This window comes from Gallus gallus, chromosome 6 (genome assembly GCF_016699485.2).
Source record: "Gallus gallus isolate bGalGal1 chromosome 6, bGalGal1.mat.broiler.GRCg7b, whole genome shotgun sequence".
Classification (NCBI taxonomy): domain Eukaryota; kingdom Metazoa; phylum Chordata; class Aves; order Galliformes; family Phasianidae; genus Gallus; species Gallus gallus.
Genome location: NC_052537.1, coordinates 25,208,274 through 25,229,488, shown reverse-complemented (window position 1 = coordinate 25,229,488; position 21,215 = coordinate 25,208,274). Strand labels below are relative to the sequence as shown.

At 46.5% G+C, this 21,215-nt stretch overlaps 1 protein-coding gene across 1 annotated transcript in view; it reads right to left on the bottom strand.

Moving 5' to 3' along the window:
* The window catches only part of SORCS3 (sortilin related VPS10 domain containing receptor 3), a 268,000-nt gene extending 255,138 nt beyond the window's left edge, over nt 1-12,862 (bottom strand). The window contains exon 1 of the mRNA XM_421749.8: nt 11,871-12,862. Within this exon, the coding sequence (XP_421749.3) occupies nt 11,871-12,467 (597 nt within the window). The 5' untranslated portion in view covers nt 12,468-12,862. The remainder of the gene's footprint in view (nt 1-11,870) is intronic.
* Between the last annotated feature and the right edge of the window lie 8,353 nt (nt 12,863-21,215).

Sequence of the window (21,215 nt, the reverse complement as noted above, 5' to 3'; positions counted from 1 at the left end):
TTCCCCCCACACCACTTTCGGTGCCGATTCCTTCTGTGAAGTTTGTTCTTCTTCCCTGCCCAGGGCAAAAGCTGCCATAGCAGAAGGATGCACAAGGAAAATACATCCATACAAGTCAAGCACAAGGCTGACTCCAGAAGGAAAGCATTTAAATAAAGGATGAACCTGAAACAGCTACCAGCTCCCCTGTAGCCAGAACTGTCTGTCAGCACAAGTTCACCACAGGGACCATCACGCAGGAGCAAAACATCTTCTGGCTCTATGTTCAAGAAGCAAAGAAAACTTCAGTATCAGAGCTAGATCCACCTCCTCTCTTCTTCAAGTTTTCACTATGACACTTTCTCCCTCTTCCAATTTATTTTCCATTTCCAGTAGCATTACAGGAAGCCAAAATTAAAGTGTGCATGCACACAGCTAAAAGCCATCAGAACGTGCCCTCAATGCAACTCAGAAAGGCAGGCTTTGTCACTTGTAGCATGTCAGGTAGGAACAAGTTACAAAGATAATCTTTAATTAATTAGAAGCAAGCAAGGGTAGAATAGAGCTTGGAACAAAGAGATGCAGTACAAGCAAACTGGAAAATGCTACACTGCCAGCAGTATTGCCTTTTGATTAAAGGAACAGTTTCCAAGCAGGCTGGCAAAAAACAAGAGAGAACAATATTAATTAAGTAAATTAAAGCCTCCTCAGTGCTGATAGTGTAGTTGTGTTTTAGGTTGCCTTCAAAAAGAAGCAAGGCTTCAGCTTTGGATACAACAGATCATGTCTGTCTGTTCACGTGTTAGCTAGGGAGGAATAATTTTGGGATCTACTGATGAATTTGAACTGAATTCAACAGAGGGGGGAAAAGCATCACAGCACAGAATTCCTGTAAGTTCAATAAATATAAATCAGCTGAGTGGAGACGCAGATCCCAAAATAGTATCTAACCTGAACCATAAGGCACCCAGTGACTGTTCTCAGAGCTGGCAGAGCTCAGGCTGATTGCTGTGCAGACCACAGCTGCCTCAGCACACCTGTAACACTCATCCAAGTACACCAAGGGGCAGCTGTTCTCTCGTCCAATTGAGCAGCTGTGAGAGGGGTCTCAACAGAGATGAAAGAAAACTCAGAGAGGCAACTTCTGGAAGAGAAATTGGTTAAAAATAATAGATTGCAAGTTTCTGATGCTTAATAAAATGATTGGGCATTTTGCATTTTATTTTTTTTCTGGTGCTTTGGAGAGCAGGCAGCTACCACAGGCCAGGTAGGCAAACTGTAGTTAGTGGAGCAGAGCACCAAAAACCCTCAGCAGAAACCATAAACCAGCAAGGTACCACAACCAGATCTTCCCCTGCCATACTCTATATCCCAACTTTTTAGAAGTTTTCTGTTTAAGGCTCAACTACCCAGCCAAGTCTGACTGATGGCAGTAGAGCCACCGGCCCTGGTGTATGTATAACACCTGATCCGAATGCTGTGACTCCACAGGGCTTCCTCATGATGTTGCTCCAATAGTTACCAAAGCACACCAGAATCAAGATTCTCTCTCTCTCCCAAGAACAGCATGGCTATCACATCTGTTTTCAGCCTCACAGATGAGCCATTTTTCAGGCCAGATGGCAAATCTGGTTTTCAGAGACCTCCGGCCCAATACAGGCTTGCTTGCTTGCCCCCTCCCCTGCCACATGCTGTGAGCAAGGCTTCCTGTGCATAAGGTCACCATGCTCCCTCACTCACAGGCTCACACTCGTGTTTTACATCAGCCTTCAGATACCCTGAACAGAAGCAGAAACCCTGTCTCACTGCAAACACAGAGCTCATGCTGGTTCAGATAGCAGTTCTGACTAGATGCATGGTCCCAGCCACCTCTCTGCTACCCCACCCACATTCCTACCATAGCATTAAAGGCTATCAGTGTTTAACAAGTTAGGAACAAAGTGAAAGACACTACGGGCACCATAACAAGGGCATTACGTACTGTCCCAGCCCTCCATCTTTCAAAAGAAGACTGGCATGGGGGAAATCCAGTCCAGGACCCATTGAAGGGTGCAAGAAGATTTAGTTTTAGGAATCCTTCACCCTAGGCTGGGGCAGCAACTTTTCCATATGGGTTGGGAGATGCAAAACAAAGAGTAGAAAATATATCTGGAAGGTAACAAGACCCTTGAACCTTGCATTCTAATATGTTATCTCATGACAAAATGCACAAGCAAACAGGATCACAGACCCACATACATCCTGCCACTACCATCATCCCAAGTCACAGAATCATAAAACAATTAAGGCCCCTCTTTTGACTCTGTATTTACAGAGGAAGCCCAAATTCATGGCTCTCACAGCCTCACCATATCACCTCTCTTCCAGCCTGAAGGTACTACAATGAAGTGCCTCAGTCTGGAAAGCCATACTGGTAAAGGGGTTAGAACTGCAGAGGAAGATACTCTTAAATCACTTTCAGACAGAAATTTGCAGTGCTTTAACTTGATCAATCTGTTAATGATTTTAGCTGAACACATTCCACTCTGTTATTAATGAGAGTCCTGGTCTTTCCACTCTTAGCTGCTCTTCTCCCCCATTTTTCCTTTCTTTCACACAAACTCTTCTAAACAAAAAAATGCACTCAGTATGTGAGCTGCATCACAGCTGAAGTAGAGCAAAACCTTTATCCTTAAGAAGCCCTATCAATGAGGGATAGGAGTCAGAACTGTTGCCTTCTAGCTCTGGTTCTGACCAGCAACACAACCAGGAGAAGATTCCTCCTATCTCCCATGCCTTGACTTCTCCAAATAAGATTAACAGCCAACACTACTTACCTTTCTTAGTAACCTTTGAAACATATAGTTAAAGGAGACAGCATAAAATCTTTATGTACGCAGTCATCACTATTATGCTGTAAGCACAGGATTGGTGAGGCCCAATCATAAAGTATGTGAAATCTAGAGCACAGAAATACACAAACCCACCTCATACAAAAAGATTTTCTCTCCATCTTCCAGCAGAAGCAGCTCAGAACTACAGATAGGAGGTCCTGTTTACCTGCGTGGAGGTTATTGATCACAGATGTGGGGGATTTTCCAATCAGGCACAAACAGCAGGGAATGGCTAACAATCAATTAGAGCTCTCATTCTTTCCTCTCTGCACCCCTGAGGTCCTAAAACATCTTCGATAAGAGCTAAATAATCATGTTTTATAAATGCCTTTCCACCTAACACCCTTTTGCAAATCTCCATCCATATCAAGCTTCATCAACAGCCCTACACTTGAGTTAGCACCTTTTTGTAGATGGGGGAGCCAAAGCATAGGGAAATGTACATCTCCATTAGGTATATTGTGTGCTTGCCAGGTGCAATGGCAAGTACACAAATCATGAAGATGACTTCTGCACAGAGCCTGGTTCTCCTCTGTCACTCTGATGAAGCACATCTGAGCTTAGTCCATGTCTTTCTCTCAGCTTAAAAATCCAGTAGGAGCACTGTGCTCAAGTCCTCTGTTCCACTAACCTTACTGTACTCCTCTCCCAGATGATCACAGGGGGATCAGTGCCTTTCTGGAGCACATCAGCAGCATCACTGACCACTAAAAACGTACCAGCATCACCCACGTGTTACAGACTGGTGTGCTGTCTGTAACAGCAGAAGAGCAGTAGCTGCTAGGATCCTAAGGCCTTTCATACATTCCTGATGTAAATGATTTGCTGCAGCTCAATCCCAGCTCTTCCAACACCCAAAGATCTGTTTTAGTCCCAAAGACAGAAGTAAACGCAACCTTTCTTCCTGAGCTGTTAATGTTATTTTGTCCCCAGTGGCTGGGATGGATTCCAGCCCATTCTGCTCCTCCACACTCACACAAAAGAAAAGGAGAGAAGCACTAAGCATTCAGATATGTGCAATATCCTCATGCTCATCAAATTATCATACAATCATTTGAGTTGCAAGGGACCTTTAAAAGCCATCTAATCCAACTCCTCTGCAATGAATGGGGACACCTAGAGCTAGATCAGCTTGACCTTGAGCATCTCCAGGGATGGGGCATCCACCACCTCTCTGGGCAACACGTGCTTCGCCACTCTTATAAAAAAATAAAAATAACAAAACAAACAAAAAAAACCACCACCACCAACAAAAAAACTTCTTCCTTATGTCTTATATCTAAGTCTCCCCTCTTTCAGTTTGAAACCATTTCCCCTTCTCCTATCACAACAGACCCCACTAAAGAATCTGTCCCCTTCTTTATTATAGTCCTCCTTTAGATACTGTTCCATCCCTTGGATCATCTTTGTGGCCCTTCTCTGGATGCACTTCAACAGGTCCATGTCTCTCCTGTACAGAGGACTCCACATCTGCATTTATAGTGGAGCCTTAGAGGAAAAGATCCATCAGGATAAGCTTATCCTCTGTAAATCAGGCATGGGAAAAGGGGCGGTGAAAGCACCCAGCCCTCAGCAACAGGCTCCACTGGTACAGGAGAGGGAGCAGACCAGCAGCCATCCTTGGAGGCTACTCACAGATACAAAATGGAGTACTGCATTGAGAAGGTGGCGTGGACTCACTGCTGCTCACTAACACAGCAGAGGATAATACCATGCTTCTCCCAGCCCAGCAGCACTGCTGGCACTTGCTGGGGGATGCCAGGGGCACTTGCAGGTTGCAGGGAGCTGAGCAGATGAGAGACCCTGGGCTCCCACCTCAAGGAGGAAGCCCAGCAGCAATTAGAGACAACACAAAAGGGAGATGGTGTCAGCTGCAAGGCAGGGAAAGATGCTTCACCACAGCTGAGTGCACACTAAGATTATTTTGCTGTCGCAGAGGGAACCCCGGACAGCAGGAGTTTCACAGAGTCAATGACTCCAAGCAGGTTTTCATATCAATATTTCAGCAGTGCCTGTCTTTCCAGTGCGAATTTCCCAGGCCCAGCTCTCCTCCCCACCTGCTGCAGTATTTTCCTTCCTTTAGCAAATGCCCACGCTCCCTCTAGTGCCCAGCTCTGCTTCTCACACAGCAGCAACCCAGCACCTATTGTCTGCACCCCAGGGGGCCCAAATCATGCAGGAGCTAATTAAAAGTGCTGCTATTTTGGGCAAAGAGGCCATGTAGTGCTCTGCAGATCCACCTGGCCAGTATTTGTGTCGCATATCCAAATGCTAAGGGGAGAAAACAGCACGACGGCCCCAGCATTAAAGACCCTGCATGAATAGGAGACAGCTTTGCCACTCATTCCAGTGGGAGAGCAATCAGCTCCCCTTCAAGACTGAGAGGAAAGAAAGAAAGAGTTCTGATTATTCGGCATCAACCTTTTCTGATTTTCATTGTGTGCTGGAACTCAGCTGGCCACGAGGGCTGGGACTGACCTTAACATTTCTACAGCAGTTTATTGATCAAATACATTTGAGACATACAGCCATCCTCTTCAAACACCCAGAAAACTATTTGCTTCCCTCAGTCTCACAGTACCTTAGAAATTCAGGAAAGGAAATACTGCCACACCCTTCCTTTTGCATAGGAAATGATGCTGCATTTTTCTCTGGATGTTGAGGGGAAGTAGGGATTTGGAAACCTATTTGCTTTGTGCTTCTGCAGAGAATTTAAGCAAACCAAAAAGTTTATAGGCACAGTGTTCATGTCAGCAAAGCAGTATTTTCCAGTGACGGAGAAGGAAGCTCACCTTCCCACAACCCTGCAGCTGTAACCCAAGGAGCAATCTTACATCAGTTTACACTAAGGATCCAACCAAATATATTTTGCTGCTTTGGAGAACTTCTGCAGTACAGAATTCAATACTTCACAAGCAATATGTCATTTAATTTATGTTCTTGATTAGAGGCAGGCCAGACTCCACACCTTCAAACACAGATTCTCACTCTTGAACAGACCCCAGTGAAGCTCAAGTCCTAAATCCATAGCTGATGAATTTTCTTGCCATTGCCCTGGAACCAATCCCAACCATGAGCTCAGGTTTAGCCTTCAATCTTGAAAAGAGAACATTGACTCAGGTAAGCACATACTGTTCTGCGTTCCATCTACAGAGATTCAGGGAGCTGAAGGAGCAAGACACTGTGGTATGACAAGTAAATTCTTGACTGTTTACAACACCGGCTCCTAGCGTCCTTTGGTACAACCAACATTAAAGATCTTTGCTACTTAAGCTGTATTTTACCCCTTAAATAACATTGCTTCCATATTTTTTTCTAAAATCTCTACCACAAATTCAGCTATAAAATCAGAAACTCTCAGAAAGTTTCATATTCCCGTAGCTTTGCATTTAAGAAAAATATTTGCCTTATCACAGCTCTCTTTTGGGAGAAGTTTCTCTGGCCTACCATTAGTTGTCTGTTCAAACTCGTTTTCAGAATACTCTGTCATCTAATTGGATGAACGTTTTCCATTTTTAAAGAAGTGAATAAAGGAATCACATAGCTGTGTCTGTTTGCACTCAAACCACTGTGAAAGCTTAGCCACGAATGTTAGACTTTATCTGTGAGTCCAAGTATTGAAGCTTGAAAGGATACTGCTATACTTGCTGCTCTGGGCAGGGAAATGGTTTGGGGAATTGGCCAGCTTCACAAGGCCCACAAGCAACAACATGGCCCAACTAGGCATCAACCTGACTTGACAGTGAAACCAGCCGGGAGAGAAATAGCCCAAAGAATGCTCTCCACATGCACTTCTCCCTCTCTATTGACTCGACACAGCCATAAAGCAATTTCCCCATGAGGGTTTCATTTCTATTACCCCATCTTCCCCACTGGAATATTAATTTAAATGGGTTGGCAAAGTCCTGTAGAGTAGCTTTAGTAGCAACTTCATTACTGGAGAAATGGAAATGAATCAAGACATTGTGACACAGCTGGTGTCCCTTCAGTGTCAACAAGACCACAACATAACCAAGAGCCATTAGAGAAGAAAAATCAGTCTAGAATAGCAATTAAAATATATACCAAATACAGTGAAATTAATATGATTGCTCTACCACTATCTTACAGTCCAGTAGTAAACATTTTAGACTGGAATCCAACTGGACTATTGGAGCAGTAACCCATGGCTGACAACTAACGGCAGCATTCCCTGTCTAAAGATTCATTTTCTCCCCTTCGTCCCTTCCAAGCACAGCAGTCCATTTGGAATTGCAAATGTTTCCCACCTTGTTCTGTCCATTGTGCACTGCATTGTTAGGCATCTTAATGAAAAACTACCTGGCAGGCAGCAAGCCCATCAACCTCCCCAGCTTGTAATTCACCATGGGAGTGAGTAATGTCTCAGCATCAAACCACCAGTACATTAGCAGATCACACCAGAACACTGCCAACAGCATTCAGAAGAATCATTCCCGGAAGAGACAGGCTTCACTTGGACAATTTGCTTTACACTGCCAGCCCTCAGAACTAGCAAGAGGTAAAGCAAAAGGATCGCTGGTAGCAGAAGAAAAAGAAACACAGCAGGCTGTTCAGGACAGGTCTATCACCATCAGATCATGTCTATCTGAGCCTTAAGAGCCATTCTGGTGACTTGCAGCACCACTTTCTTTGAGACTAAATTCTTCCTCAGTGTCCACTCAGACATATTTTGTGGCTGTTGTCACACATTATATGCTCTCCTGTCAATAAGATAAGCTTCATCTTTCTAATTCTACTTCAGGTAGCAGTTGGCTACTATAGTACTATTAGCCACCTCTTCATCAAACTCTGCTGCCAAAGACTTCTCACATTCCCAGTCTTGGAGTGAATCTCACGACTGTGCTAACTGTGGAGATGACAGCAGTAGGTTGACGTGACAAAAAAAGGCCCTGTCCAGCCATTTGCCAGCTCTCACCCGACCTCCCACAACTTCCAGAGCCTGGATCATATTATAAGCATCAGTGCAATTGTTACACGTGCCTTAGGCAAATGTTCTCTCTTTGTTGTGGCAATCTAGCATATTTTCTCATCTCTTAGTCTGAATTTTGGCCTGAAGTTGTTACTAGAAAGAAAGGAAACACATGCTGGGATGGATGAAGCACATTGTGGTCGTAAGCTGAGGCCCCTCAATGGATAATGGACTGAAAACATCTTCTAGATGTTAAAAGAAAACTAAAAATGCATATCTTTGCTTCTTACATTGAACAGATGAAACCCTGAACTTGCAGGGCTTCCATCAAAACAATCATAGACAGAATTAGATACTTCCAACAAACAGCTACATTCATCACAGTGATAACTGAAACCTAATGACAACCGGTGTCCCAGTGTACCATTTCACTAAGGATTACATCAACAGAGCAATCTGAGTGTTTCATCTACTGCTTCTCGATGAAATCTACTGGGAAAAAAAAAAAACTACTTTCAAAAAATAAGATTTAAAGCAGTAACAACATTAAAAGTGATGCTTCTTATTTTTGTGCTTATTATAGGTATATGTGAGGGAAAAGGAAAAAAAAAAGATAATCCGAGGAATCAAATTATCTTCACAGGAAGGTTGGACAGAGCATCTGGTGAGCAGAGCAAGGAAAAATTTCATGCAATAACACAACCACCTAGAGAGAGGGGAAACAAGTGAAGAGGATACAACTGCTCACTGAACGGCACATTGGCACTTCGTGTGCAGAGTGGAACAGTTTTTTAAACAGAATGGCTTGCAGATCTTCTGAGAATAATGTTAGGTTGCACTAAAAATTATCCTTTTTTCAGAAAGGCCATAACAAGAAAACATTTTATCTGATCTACAGCAGCTCCCTCAAGAGCTTCAGCCACCTCTCTCAACAAACACTTCTATAAGACAGATTGATTCTTAAGTGTAAGTCACCTTTTTCTTATATCAGACCCAATGAGTTAAGCCAAGCGCAGCTCCTGAGATAACAGACAGAGAACACAAACCTCATTTCTATGCTGCACATTATTTTTCCATTTTCCTAATAATTACCACCTGAAGATCCTCAGGTATTGAGCAAAGCAGAATCCTGCTCCACAACACCACTTTGTGGAGGTAAGCAGTACTATTCTCGTTTAACATGGAAGAGGAGATTCAGCTGGGTTAATTGTCTTTCCTAAGGTCACAGAGAAAGCTCACGGGCAGGACAAAGCAGAGAACCCAAATTCCCCAATCTCACCAGGTTTTTGCCTCTATTCTAATCCTGACCTCATTTCTGAGAAGGGAGAAAACAAAAGTTAGTTACCTGGAAGGGATTATTTTTTTAATATGTTTAATGTGTTAAACTGAGCTTTGTGCAAGAAGAGGTGGAGAGGAAAAAGAGGGGGGAGTTGCTCTTAAAATAACAGTAAAATACTTGCAGGAGGTTCTAAATATTCTGGGTAACAGGACGTACAGCAGCTACAAACATCTCCTTCTACAGTGTCTGCACATCTACACATCCACTAAAAAAAAAAACAAACAATTTTTTGTAACAATCATTCCCTCTTCTTTCCAAATCCACCCAGTCTTAGGAAACCCCCATTGCCACTGCTTGATTTGAAACCTTCTGCTTCATGGCATGAAATGTGATTGATCGTGGTTTTAATAAATCATAAGCCAAAAAGCCTCAGTTTTGAAGTCTGTTCAAGTAACAGGAAACTAGTAAAAGCAATCCATTTGCATCTTTACTGTTTCAGTAGCCTAAAAGCAGTAGCAAGCAGATATCCTCTGTGCTCTACTAGATCATCAAGCACAGTCACAAGACATGAGTTAATCTTCTGGCCATTCTCAAGCCAGCTTCATGCTGCTTTATGTCCACTATGAACTAGGAAAGCATATGCTCCAGGGTGAGAGATTGGGAACAGAAGTGGCTGAAACTGAGGTCACAAAAGTTCCCTGCGTGACCTTGGGCAGATTGATTGACCTCCCCATGCCACAACCAACCCAACAGTAAAACTAGGAAAAAACTGGGCTGCAGCAGAGTCAGGCACCAGCATCAGCCTTCTCTGATAACAAATGAAAGGGCTCAGCTTCAAGCATTTAACTGTCCCTCTGGTATCATATGATATACTGCTAAAAAAAATAAAATCCAATTAATCATTGAATGCAGTGTGCGCTCTCCAAAAGACAGGAGTGAAAAGTCTCCCAGTGCCAAACTCCACTCTAGAAAAAATCATGAGAAGCAACACTATTATTTCCTAATGTGCATCTTCGTCCTTCCCACAGACACCACGCTGGCAGCAAACACCACTCATTTCCTTATGCTATTGAGTCAGAAGCTTTCAGTGCGTGGTACCTTGAGGTGCAAAGTCTTAATGGGAAGTCGTGAACAATCAAAAAGTTTCCCTTTATCACTTATGCCTTCTCTGTCATCCGGAGTTAAAGAATAAATGAAGCTAGTAATTAAAATGGCATATTTCTATGAAAGAAGCAGAGGAAGGTGGAGGAATTTTCTGAAATCATTCTCTTGCACCTTAGAAAAAATGCCCTCCCCCCCCCCCCCCCCCCCCCCCCCCCATCCCCTCCAAATGCCTATAGAATGAGTTATCTCTACTACTTTAATCAGAAATACTCTCCGCTATCAGAAGCCAGGCTGGGAGGAGACGGGGCATTTTAGCTTCTTTTGCTCAACACCTTTGATTCAGCAATGAAATGAAACAAAAGAGAGGGCATGTAGATTGTTTTCTTTATTACATGCCACGTTATATTAAAAATAAATAATCCCAGAGACAAGTGTAGTGCTAAAATATACCATGAGGCTGTTTTCTCTTGGATGTTTGCTTTCATCTTTAATGAGAGTGGAATTCATGTCTGGCAAACACAACTGCCTTTAAAAATTGGTTAAATCAAAGTAACATCTACATTGCTGTCAGCATTATTGCCTCAGAAATAATAAATAGAGAAAAACTTCCAGTCAAAAAACGTAAGGAGGTGTTTGAATGGCACATTATTAAGCTGTGGCTGATGCAGAAATAGATAGGCAGATAGACAGATCATTTGCTTTTTAATGACTAATCAATCTCATGAGAGATATATCCGAAAATCCAGCTGATCTGTTCTGTGCCTCTAATTGCTTTATGCACATTTCCAATAGCGGCAAAACAATAAAAGAGGCATTTTCAAGGCAGTGAGGAGCTACAGTAATCAGAATAATGGGAATATTGTCACCAGCCATAAAGGTTTCCAGGAGCCCTTTAGCTTGTGCCTTTTCACAGACTTGCAGTGGAGGGGAAACAGCGTTTGTGATACCAACTTGAAGAAAGAAAATGTAAGTTCTGTCCCCATCCACCTGCCGGGTGTTGCAGTGCAGGGTGTGAGGGAGGGCCCTGCACTACCACGGCACCGCTGCGGGTTTGGGGACGCCCCCCCACAGCCCCACAAACTTCCAGGGATGTGGCAGCTCCTCCTTAATTCTGACTTCAGGGAAAAGGCATGAGATGCCGTGGATTTTTCACAAACTTTCCCCTGTGCTCACACTACCTGCCTCCTCTAGGAACCCCTCAGTTTGCTGCGGAGCTTTCCACCCCTTAATGAATTAATGGGATCCGTCTTGTCTCCAGCACATAGAGCTGTGAACGGGAGGGCTTCTCCATCACCACTGTCCATCACTCGCCACCCCCTCCCCCCCAATATAGAGGCAGCAAAGCATGCCAAGGTGTACATCACGTAGGAAGAGACAGAGCGTGGGTACCCGGCTGTGCAGCACACGGGACAGGGGCAGAGCCGGGGGTCTTCCCAAGCAAGGAAGGGAGCGGGCTCCGGCACCTGGGGGCGCTCGGGCTGCCGTAACCCCGCAGAGCACAGCTGTGTAGGGTGGGGGTGCCTCTTGCTGTTTTTCCCCAGCAAAACTTTTCTCCTTCACACGGGGCAATCGCTACGCGTCCCATTCCCACTGGCCCTAAGAGCAAGACACCCGCTAAGCTCCATCTTCTCCCTGCACCCGAAGGGGCGAGCACAGCCCCATCCTTCCCCTCCGATCCCACCCGAAGAGATGCGGCGGTACTCACGCTGCTGTTATGTCCGGACCAGTGCACCATAGCTTGGTTGTGTGCAGCATCCCCGGTGAGCGCAAAGGTAGTGCTGCCCAGCCGGAGCTCCTCAACCCCCCGCAGCCGCGCCGCTCTCCCCTCCTCCGGCGGTCCTCGGGGCTGAGCCCTGGCGCTCCGCTGCCCCTCCGCCGCGGGCATCCCGCGACCACCGCCCTCCACCGGGCGCCCTTCGCTGCTTCTCCTGCTCCGCGGGGCCGCCGAACCCCGGCTCCCGGCCGCTCCGCCGCCCGCCCCAGCCGAGAGGAGCTCCGCACCCCGCGGCCCCGCGCGGCCCCCCGACTCCCCTCCCGGCAGCGGCTCCGCCGTCACCGCCGCCCCGGCGGAACCCCGCGCTCGGCCGCCCGGCCAGCTCCGTAATCCCCGCGGCGTCGGCGGCGGTGTCTGTCGCTGTTCCTGCCTAAGGCGAGGCGAAGAGGACGGCCAGGAGGGCGATGGAGACGAGCAGGATCTGCAAGTTATTTCGGCGCCGGTGCAACACCAGGAGAGAAGTAAGAGCCATGTCCAGGCGAGGAAAACGGTGTGGCAGGTCGGAAAGCAGTTAGTCCCCTTCTCCATGCCTTTGCGGAGCGAGTCGGGGGGCTCCGGGAGGGAGGGGGGCGAGGCGCTGCGTTTAGGGCTTTTTTTTTTTTAAGGAGAAAGGGGCCGGCTTCTAATTATAATTCTTATTATTTGCCAAAGGTTCTTCTTCCTTTCGCTCTCCTTCTTTCTCTTCCCCCTTTCTCAGCCTCTGAGACGGTGACCAGAGGAAAAATAAAAAAGAAAAAGAAAAAGGAAAAAAAGGAAAAAAACAAAAAAAAAAAAGGAAAAGAAGGGAAAAAAAGAAGAAAATCCCTTCCCTGCCCGGGAGTTGGATGCTGTTCCGTACTGTTGGTGGGATTTTTTTTTTTTTTTTTTTTTTTTTCAAAAGTGCTTTTCAGTGAAACTGTTCACGTTCAAGGATTTGATCAAGTGAGAGGGTAACACCACACGGGGGGAGGAGCCCCAGCCCTGCCAAGCGCCGCTGAAATCCAGCGCCGTCACAGCCGCGCCGCCGGGGGCCGGGAGCGGGGCCGGGGGCGGGAGCATCACCCAGCCCTGTCCTCCTGATTCGGTGCGTGCGCTGCTGCCGAGACAAAGCAGCCGTCCTTCACCGTTTTTCTCCGAACGTCTATTTACACGCGCGCGTATTTACAGCAGTGTAGGCATTCCTCACCCCATGTTTATCTCTGTACGTGGGCGGAGGCTGGGATGAGTAACTCCTGGGCTGACTCTCGCCGTGGAGCAGCGCGTTCAGCCCCCCAGCAGCCCCGCTCCGGCAGCTGCGCTCCCCGGCCGTTTGCGTGGGCACCGGCGGGGCAGGGAGAGCGGCGGCGCGCGTTTGGTGTCACCAAGAAAGGGCCGTCTGCAGGCAGCTCACTGGAGCGTCGTCTCGGGACTGTGTCGGGAAAAGGAGGGAGGATGATGGATCTCCTCAGCTCGCGGCAGTGCAGCGCTGCCGCTCCCGGCGCAGCGTTTCTCCCAGCAGGACTCGTGCGTTCTGCTGGCAGAGCCCGAGGAGCCTCCGCAGCCTCAGCCCCCGGACGAGGTGTGAGTAATTGCACGGTGCTCTGGGGCAGGCTGCCTCCTCCCGCGGCTGCCGAGCGTTCCCCGCCTCCGGGGGTCACCTCGTCAGTGCCACCCGTGTCCGTGCCACGTCCCCGCGGAGCGGTTCAGTGCAGCAGCGTGGTGGCACTCTGCCTTCAGATCAAACCCACGGTCGACCTCCTACCCCTCTTTGCCTTCTCCTTTCGAAAAGCGTCAATAACTCGCGTTCTGTTCAGCCTCCCACCCTCCCACTCACCTCATCATCCATCCCCACCGCTCAACAGTTTTCCCCCTCCTAACGTGGCTCTCCCAGCCCGGCAGGGAGTGAAGGGACAGAACATAGACAGGCGATCGCTGTGGCTGCTTTGGGGAGAGCCGGGGGGGTCCTTGCCAGCCAGTGCCCCACATTAGCTGCACACCTCGGGCTGGGGCTGGGAGAGGAGCGAGTGAAGAGGGCCCGAGGTGCTGCATGGTTGGAAGAGCTGCAAATCCCACTGCGGAGAGGGGAGAGTGGGAGGCAGGGGTTTTGAAGCAAATCACCCACTCCCAACTCAATGGATGTTATTTCTGGCTTGGAATGGGCTTTTCAAACTGCGCTGCCAAAATGTTTAGGAGATGGCATTTTGTTTGTGTGGGAGCAGTGACGTGGGCCTGAGCCCATCCACGAACACCCACACAATTTGTACACACCAGGGGCTGGAGGTGTGCTGAGTGGCCCCCAAGACTGCGCCCTGCCACTGTTGGCAAAGCAACGACGTAGTACAGGGAGGGGGAAGGATGGCAGCTCTGTTCCAAGGCTGACTGCTGTGAGAACAGTGTCCCCGAGCGCATAGCATCCACCCCCTGCATCCCACCACCGGATCTTGCTGTTGCTGTCCCCTGCAAAGGGATGCACTGCCCAGCAAATGCCATCCTCCTACAGCGAGGCTGCTGTGACACACAGCCATTGCCCCCAAGTTACGGTTAAAGCTTCTCCAGTCCCTCTGAGCCCAGCAGCAGCTTGGCGCTACTCCTGATCACCTCTGGACAGTGATCCAGAGAGCTGCCGTGGGGATAGTAACAGCACTGCTTAGCTACTCTGCAGCCCACTCAGTCATGTATATCTTCTCAGCTTTGCTGGACACTGTTTAAGATGCAGTTTTTGTTCATACCTGGACCAGCTACTCATTTGTGCAGCAGCATCTCCATAATCCAAAGCTACTGATGCCAAAACAGGACTTGTGGACATATCTCCTTTCCCAGTCCTACCAATGCAAGTCATTATTTTGTGTCCACTGCATCACTCTGTAATCATAAGAGCCCAGCAGTGCAGGACATAGCACAGAATGCCACAGGCATCCTGTGTGGCGTGTTCACCAGCACATTAGGACAGTGCTACTGCCACCCCAATAGCAGCTCTCTCCTACCCTGCAGACTGCAGGGCAGCTGCTTGCAGCTACTATCACCCTCATTTCATACCCTGTCAGTAACGGTGACAGGCTTTCATTTTTCAGCCAGATACCTGGGCAGGTATTTCTAAAGAAGATACTAAAACCCCATCATCTGAGCCTGTTTATCACTGTTCAATAGTGAGGCACAGCTGACATCCCACTGATGATGTGGGACTGTCTATCAAAACCTGCTCCCTCCAGAACCTTTGGTCCTTGGCAGAGGCCTCGGTGCCAAAGGGAGAAGCAGCACTGCTTTCTAATCCTTTTCCTACTCTGGAAGACAAAGGTAACGTGAGCAACACCCCCATCTCCTGCACGATCCGCGAACTGCGTGCCCATCACCAGCACACAGAAAAGGGAATTTTCCCGTTTGTGCCAGAATATCAGGTTTGCTTCCAAACCTGGCCTCTTGCATGGCAGGGTGTCAGGGAGGAGGCCATCTGACAGCCCTCGATTTGCACAGTCTATCTCCAAGAACAGAAATGGATTTCTCCAACACAGTATCCATTACAGGCTGTTTTAATCCCTGCTCTAATCCATTACAATCTGCTTTAATCCCTACCCAGCTGCAAACATCCATTCAAAGAAGCAGGGGTCGGTGTTATATTCGGTTGGACCATGTTGGTTTTTAATTGATGTAAGGCAACCATATGCCATAACATCCGGCAACACATTAGATTTCCAAGTAAGCAAGAAATTAAATGTTCTGGAAGGCAAATTGTGGCACAAATGTAAAGTAGCAGAACATGCCTAAGACCAACTGGGAGTTGGGTTCAATTAAGGAGAGAGAGACAATTGGGAAAGTTATGTTTGTTTGGAGGGGATAATTTGAATGGAAGAAGTTTAATGACACTATCTAAAGTAAGGAGCAAATTGAGCCTGGCTATTATTTCACACCAAACCCTTCTAAAGCAGCATTGATCATTTGGGGTTTTCACTCTTTTTTTTTTTTTCCCCCTATTTTGCAACTTTCATTTGAAGAAAAAAAATAATGAAACCAAAGATTTAATTCCATCAACACATATCCAATAACCTCAACATCGATACCTGCACTGCTGGCTATAGACCTACTCCCCAGCACCTCTATCCCTTTTGGCTCACCCAAGACTGCCCATCACTGTTTTGTGCCCCTCTCCACTGCATGCACCCTGCCACCCCATCACCCCACGAAAGTTCTGAATGGGAGCTGGAGCCTTTCCTACTGGAACCAGAAAGAAAAGAGTGGGAAGAAGAGATCATGAGAGGAAAATTGAGGGATGGGAACAAAAAGTAATGTCCCAACTACACTGCACTACTCGAGCTCTCCCAAGAAAGGAAATCCCACACGTACTGAGAGAAAAATCAATGCTTGCTTCAGCTAACTTTAACCCACTTATTATGTGTGAATCTGGGTGCTAGAAAACAAAGCATCTCTGTGATAATGCTCTCTTGTCTGCTAAGGAAAGGCCTGAATCCAACTAAGCAAAAATCATTAAAAGCTGAAGCGCCCCTATATGCTCAGACTGAAGATCACCTGCACACAGTGCCTCCACCATTACATAAAATGGCTTAGGTTAGGTTGGAGGGGACCTTAAAGATCATCAAGCTCCAACCCCCTGCCATAGGCAGGGTTGCCAGCCACCAGATCAGGGCCCAATCCAACCTGGTCTGGGACGCCTCCAGGGATGGGGCACCCACAACTTCTCTGGGCAGTCTATTCTGCTGGTACACAACTAACCTCACTAGGGGACATATTTTTCAGCCCATCAGGGTGTGCAGCAGACAGTTTGCTTCCAAAGTACAGCAGGACCAAGGCAGGGAGCCTTTAGGACACTACATATATGTGAGACAGAAGTGCTCTTTCAGGAATGCTCAGACAGTTCCACTGCCTTCACTCACTGTCGGCATTGCTCAAAAGTTGCTCAACCTGCAGAGCACAGACAAAGGACTCAGCAACCCACAGAGAAAGGCAGAGTTGTTGTGGACTCCAGGGTGGTTCTGCAGATTTAGGGTCATGTTCCTACTCAATGTTGGGTTCTGGTGTTGGTCCTAAAGCCAAGACAAGAAGATCCCATTCTGCTGACAATTTTCAGCATCATCAGAAATGTCAACAAGCTGATCAAAGTGGGAGAAGTGCACAGATTTGCAGTATACATAAAGATCAGCTGTGTAGCACATAACTTTACTGTGCTGAATGCACTGCATACTGCAGGTCATGTACATTCCTGTCTTGGAATCCCCACTCAGAAATATAAGATCCTGTCTCCCAGATCCCAAATTACCCAAGACCACAGGAAGGTCCCACATTTTCAGAAGCATTTGCCAACTTTTTGAAAGCATGTTCCTCAGTATGTCTTAGAAGGTATTAGGTCAGGACATTCAAACTTGCATTCTCTCTTTGTCTCCTGAATTCAAAGAGCCCCTCTGAAAAGCTGGGTCCAACTGTGCCATGTATAAAGAAGAGAGGCATAATCGTAGCTTAGGATGTTATAATATCCACGAACATGCTGTGAAAAGTAAGATATCCCCTCTGGAGAAAATCTGATTAAAAACAGGGAATGTAACTAATATTGACCTGGTCACTGATTCAGAAGGCGTAAATGACTCTAATCTCCCTTCCTCTCCCAAGGTGTGCCTCTCATTTACAGGTTCCATGCAGAAGAGCAATCCTCTCTTCTATTAGCAGCTTTGTGCACCTCTCATCAGCTTCTCGTTTCGGGTTGTTAATGAAGCTTTGCATCCATGATTGTTTAGGGGTGGTTTTGCATCCAAGAAGCACAAGCACAAATGTTGCTTTGCTATGCAAAAAGAATCTTAGTGAACTTGAAACCTACTCTCTGTTCTGCTCTTTCTCTAGGGAACAGTGGGACCTGGAAAGGTTCAGGTCTTCTCTTCAAGACATTCACAGCAAGAACTGTGGCTGCTGTGACTGCAGGTGCATGAGGCTCTTTGAAGAGGGCGTTTAGCACAAATAAATCTTTGAAAGAAGAAAAGAAATCAACCACACTCAAACCAAAGCAAAGTGCAACGTATGAATCACAGCTAAAACAGTAGGGTAAGAGTTGGTTAGAGGGAAAGGGAGAGATGTGGAGCCTCTAATGAAAGACAAACTGCGCTCTAGGCTCAAGATGTCCCTCCCCACCCTGCATTGTGCTCAAAGATCTGTTGCTAGAGTGGAGTTCCCTTTTAGAGGAGTCCAATGACTGTCTTATTATTAAGATAACTACTATGATTCAAAGAATACAACAGTGACAACCGTAACACCCATTAAGGGGTAATCAGCCCTTAAGGTCTCCATAAAGATACAAAATCCACACAACACAAACCTCAGCTGAGGAATGCATCACGAACTGGAGACCATCATGTCCTCTCTAAGCGTTTGCATGCAGCACACCGCTGGCTCCCAGGGCAAGTAGATAAGGTTGTCCTCTGCAATCCCAGCTGATTTACTTCCTCACCTTGTTCAAGGAAGAAGCCCCAAGGAAAGACATTTACAGCTATGAAAATCAGGCCTGATCTAATAGAGCACAAGTAGAAAGTTCAGTTTAAAGGTTTCACAACTGGATCACTCTGTTATTTCCACCATGCCATGGCACCTGTGGCAAGCACCAACACTGCTCAGATAGGGAAATCCAATCAAGGAAGGATTCCAGCTGTCTTTTGGCACGGTTTAGTAGCCTCAAACAAGTAGGGACAGCAAAACATTCAGGTCCCCACAGGCTACCATGAAAAGAAACAGAAAGAACCCATAAATCCACCTGGATGGAAACTTTCCAAGATAGACTCCAGCCAATCAGACACTGCACAAGGATATGTTTTAGAAAATAGTGCTACTGAAATAAGAAATTAGAGAAAAATGACACAGCTGCCTTTTCCCACCCTGTAGAGCTCAAACTAGAGTAATGGAACTGGTCTGCTAGTGACACAGAAACTCTGCAACTAAGACTTTGCTCTCACCCCAGGTACTTTTTCCACTTTATTTCCTCTTCCAGCCAAATCTTTCCCTCTTTCTCTCCCATAGAACACTTTAGATAGAAAGGGAAGGAGCTGTTTCTGTTTCTTCTTCTCTTCTCAAGTTAAATCCAAAGAGTTTTGTGTGTGTATGTGTGCTTGCACAACAGCAGAATTTTCTTTGCTTCCCAGAGAGAAACAAGTCTGGCAGGAACCCCAGCTTTGATGGTGGAACTTCACAGGAGGATGTTCAAGTTGCCACAGCTTGGTGCTGTTTTTAGTCCCACTGCAAAAAATACCTTTTAAGATTTTTACCTATGGCTGTTTTTCTCCCTCCCTCTTAAGAACCACCCCAAAAAAAGAAAAAAGTTGAACTACATCACTGAGGAACGACTTTATACTAATCAGTGTGAATGAAACGGTGTGTAAATAACAAAAGGAAAAGAAAGTCTTAATATAGGGGGAAAGCAACACAGATCTACAGCAACAAGCAGCTGGCGGTAGGCAGATGTTTCCTACCAAGACCTGGCAGTCCCCCAGCTCTCCAGTGCACTGATTTAGAGACACCAGATCTCATACTTACTCCTAAAAGGAGCCAGGTTGAATGAAATGGCATGGAAAGAGGACGTCCAAATATACTGAAAGGGCAAGCCCCAGGTGAGTGCATGCTTCCAGTGCTTGCAAGCCAGGAAGGACAAAACCAAGCAGCAGATTTTACAGCCTTTGTTAGAATGTCCTGACTCCATAATTTGCGCTCTGTGAGGACTCACTGAAGTTTCACACAAGCACAGGAAATTACCAAAAATAGTATTGGCCCCACACACTGTGTGATTGTAACCCACGCACTGTGTGATGCATGCTCAATACCAGGCAGGCAAATGCTGAGGATCACTACTGCATCCGCTTCCATGAAGCAAATGCCAATTGCTAAATTAATCATTTAAATTCTAGTGTTGCCAAGAGTTCCTACCAGGGTCCAGGAAAAGGTCTTCAAATGCAGCAGTGAGACAATCCCTACTCTGAAGTCTCGATTATGCCTCTTGCAGGTAACTCATTAATTCACTGCTTTCAGACAGAAGGGTGAGTGAGAACCTCTAAAGAAGATGATCTTCACAAAACTAAAATGCTGCTTGGGCGAATCAGGGAGGAGGAAGGATCTGCGTTCTGTGCAAACCAAAACCATGCAGCAGGCCAAAGGAGGCTCAGGCAGAGAGGTAAAAACCTTTCTCTCCTTCCCTCAAATGAGCACCTGACCACAACATTTGTTGCTCCAGACAGAGGATAAGTTTACTTTATGGATCTCTAAGCAACTTCACGGCTGCCTTCTTTTGGTGGTGGTTTAAATCTGCTCCTCAACTTTGCTGCAGACACAAGGTTCCAGTGTAGCCTCCCAGAGACCACTCTTGTCATGCTTCCATTTCTGAATCTGTCCAACACCCAGTGATTTTAGTTGTAGGCTACAGGTGAAGAGCAACCTCAAAAGGGTTAAAATTCAGGGACACAAATGAAAGTGCAATTAATAAGCCTGCTACATAAAAGATCCTCATGCTTGTAATGCAATCGGCGAGGGTTGAACATTTTTCCTTGGGCTTACTCTACTCCATTACTGCAATAATGCATGGTAATGTGGTTAGCATTGATTTGCCGCAAGATACATGTACTACATCTGCAAGCTAACAGGGAAAAAGGAGGGAGGCTCTCTCCTTGAAAGGCTGGAATTACTTAATTATCTAAGGAGAATGACATGCAGAGTTAACAGCACAGGGAAGGGCAAGGACTGACTTCCCTATTCCCAAAGAATACAGAATAGCACTTCTCTGCTACGTGACCTCCCTGCAAAACAAACTCTTGGTTTGTTATTATTAATTACCCTGGCTCCTATCACTGGAATTCAGAGGTGTTGATACTTCGCATCACCCTCAGCTATGCTTGCTATTCATAAATCATACTGAGAGGAGTTGCCAAGGGAGGAGAGGAAATACTAAAGGAAACTCGTAAGCATCTCTAAACAGGCAGCTGCTGTTCAGAGTGGCTGCAGTCCTCTGCACAGAGTGAGATGTAAGCCAGTATCAGTGTTACGAGACAGCAGGAGACATATGCCAAAAGTAGGCAGGCAGGACAGGAAAATAATGCATTCAGACAGAAAAGGTAAAGGAAAGAAATGGCCTGGGGAATTAACCACAGCAAGCAGGGCCTTTCATCTTCACATCCACAGGTCAGATGAGATGGTCTGATAAAAGCTGAAAGGCACTATTATGATTATTAATCTGTAAGGGGTTGACTGTAGTCCAAACAGAGATAGAGATGAGAGTTCCAGTGGTCAAACCAGCACTGATTTCCCATCCAGAACCTACAGCAAGTCATTTAACACCTCTTTCCA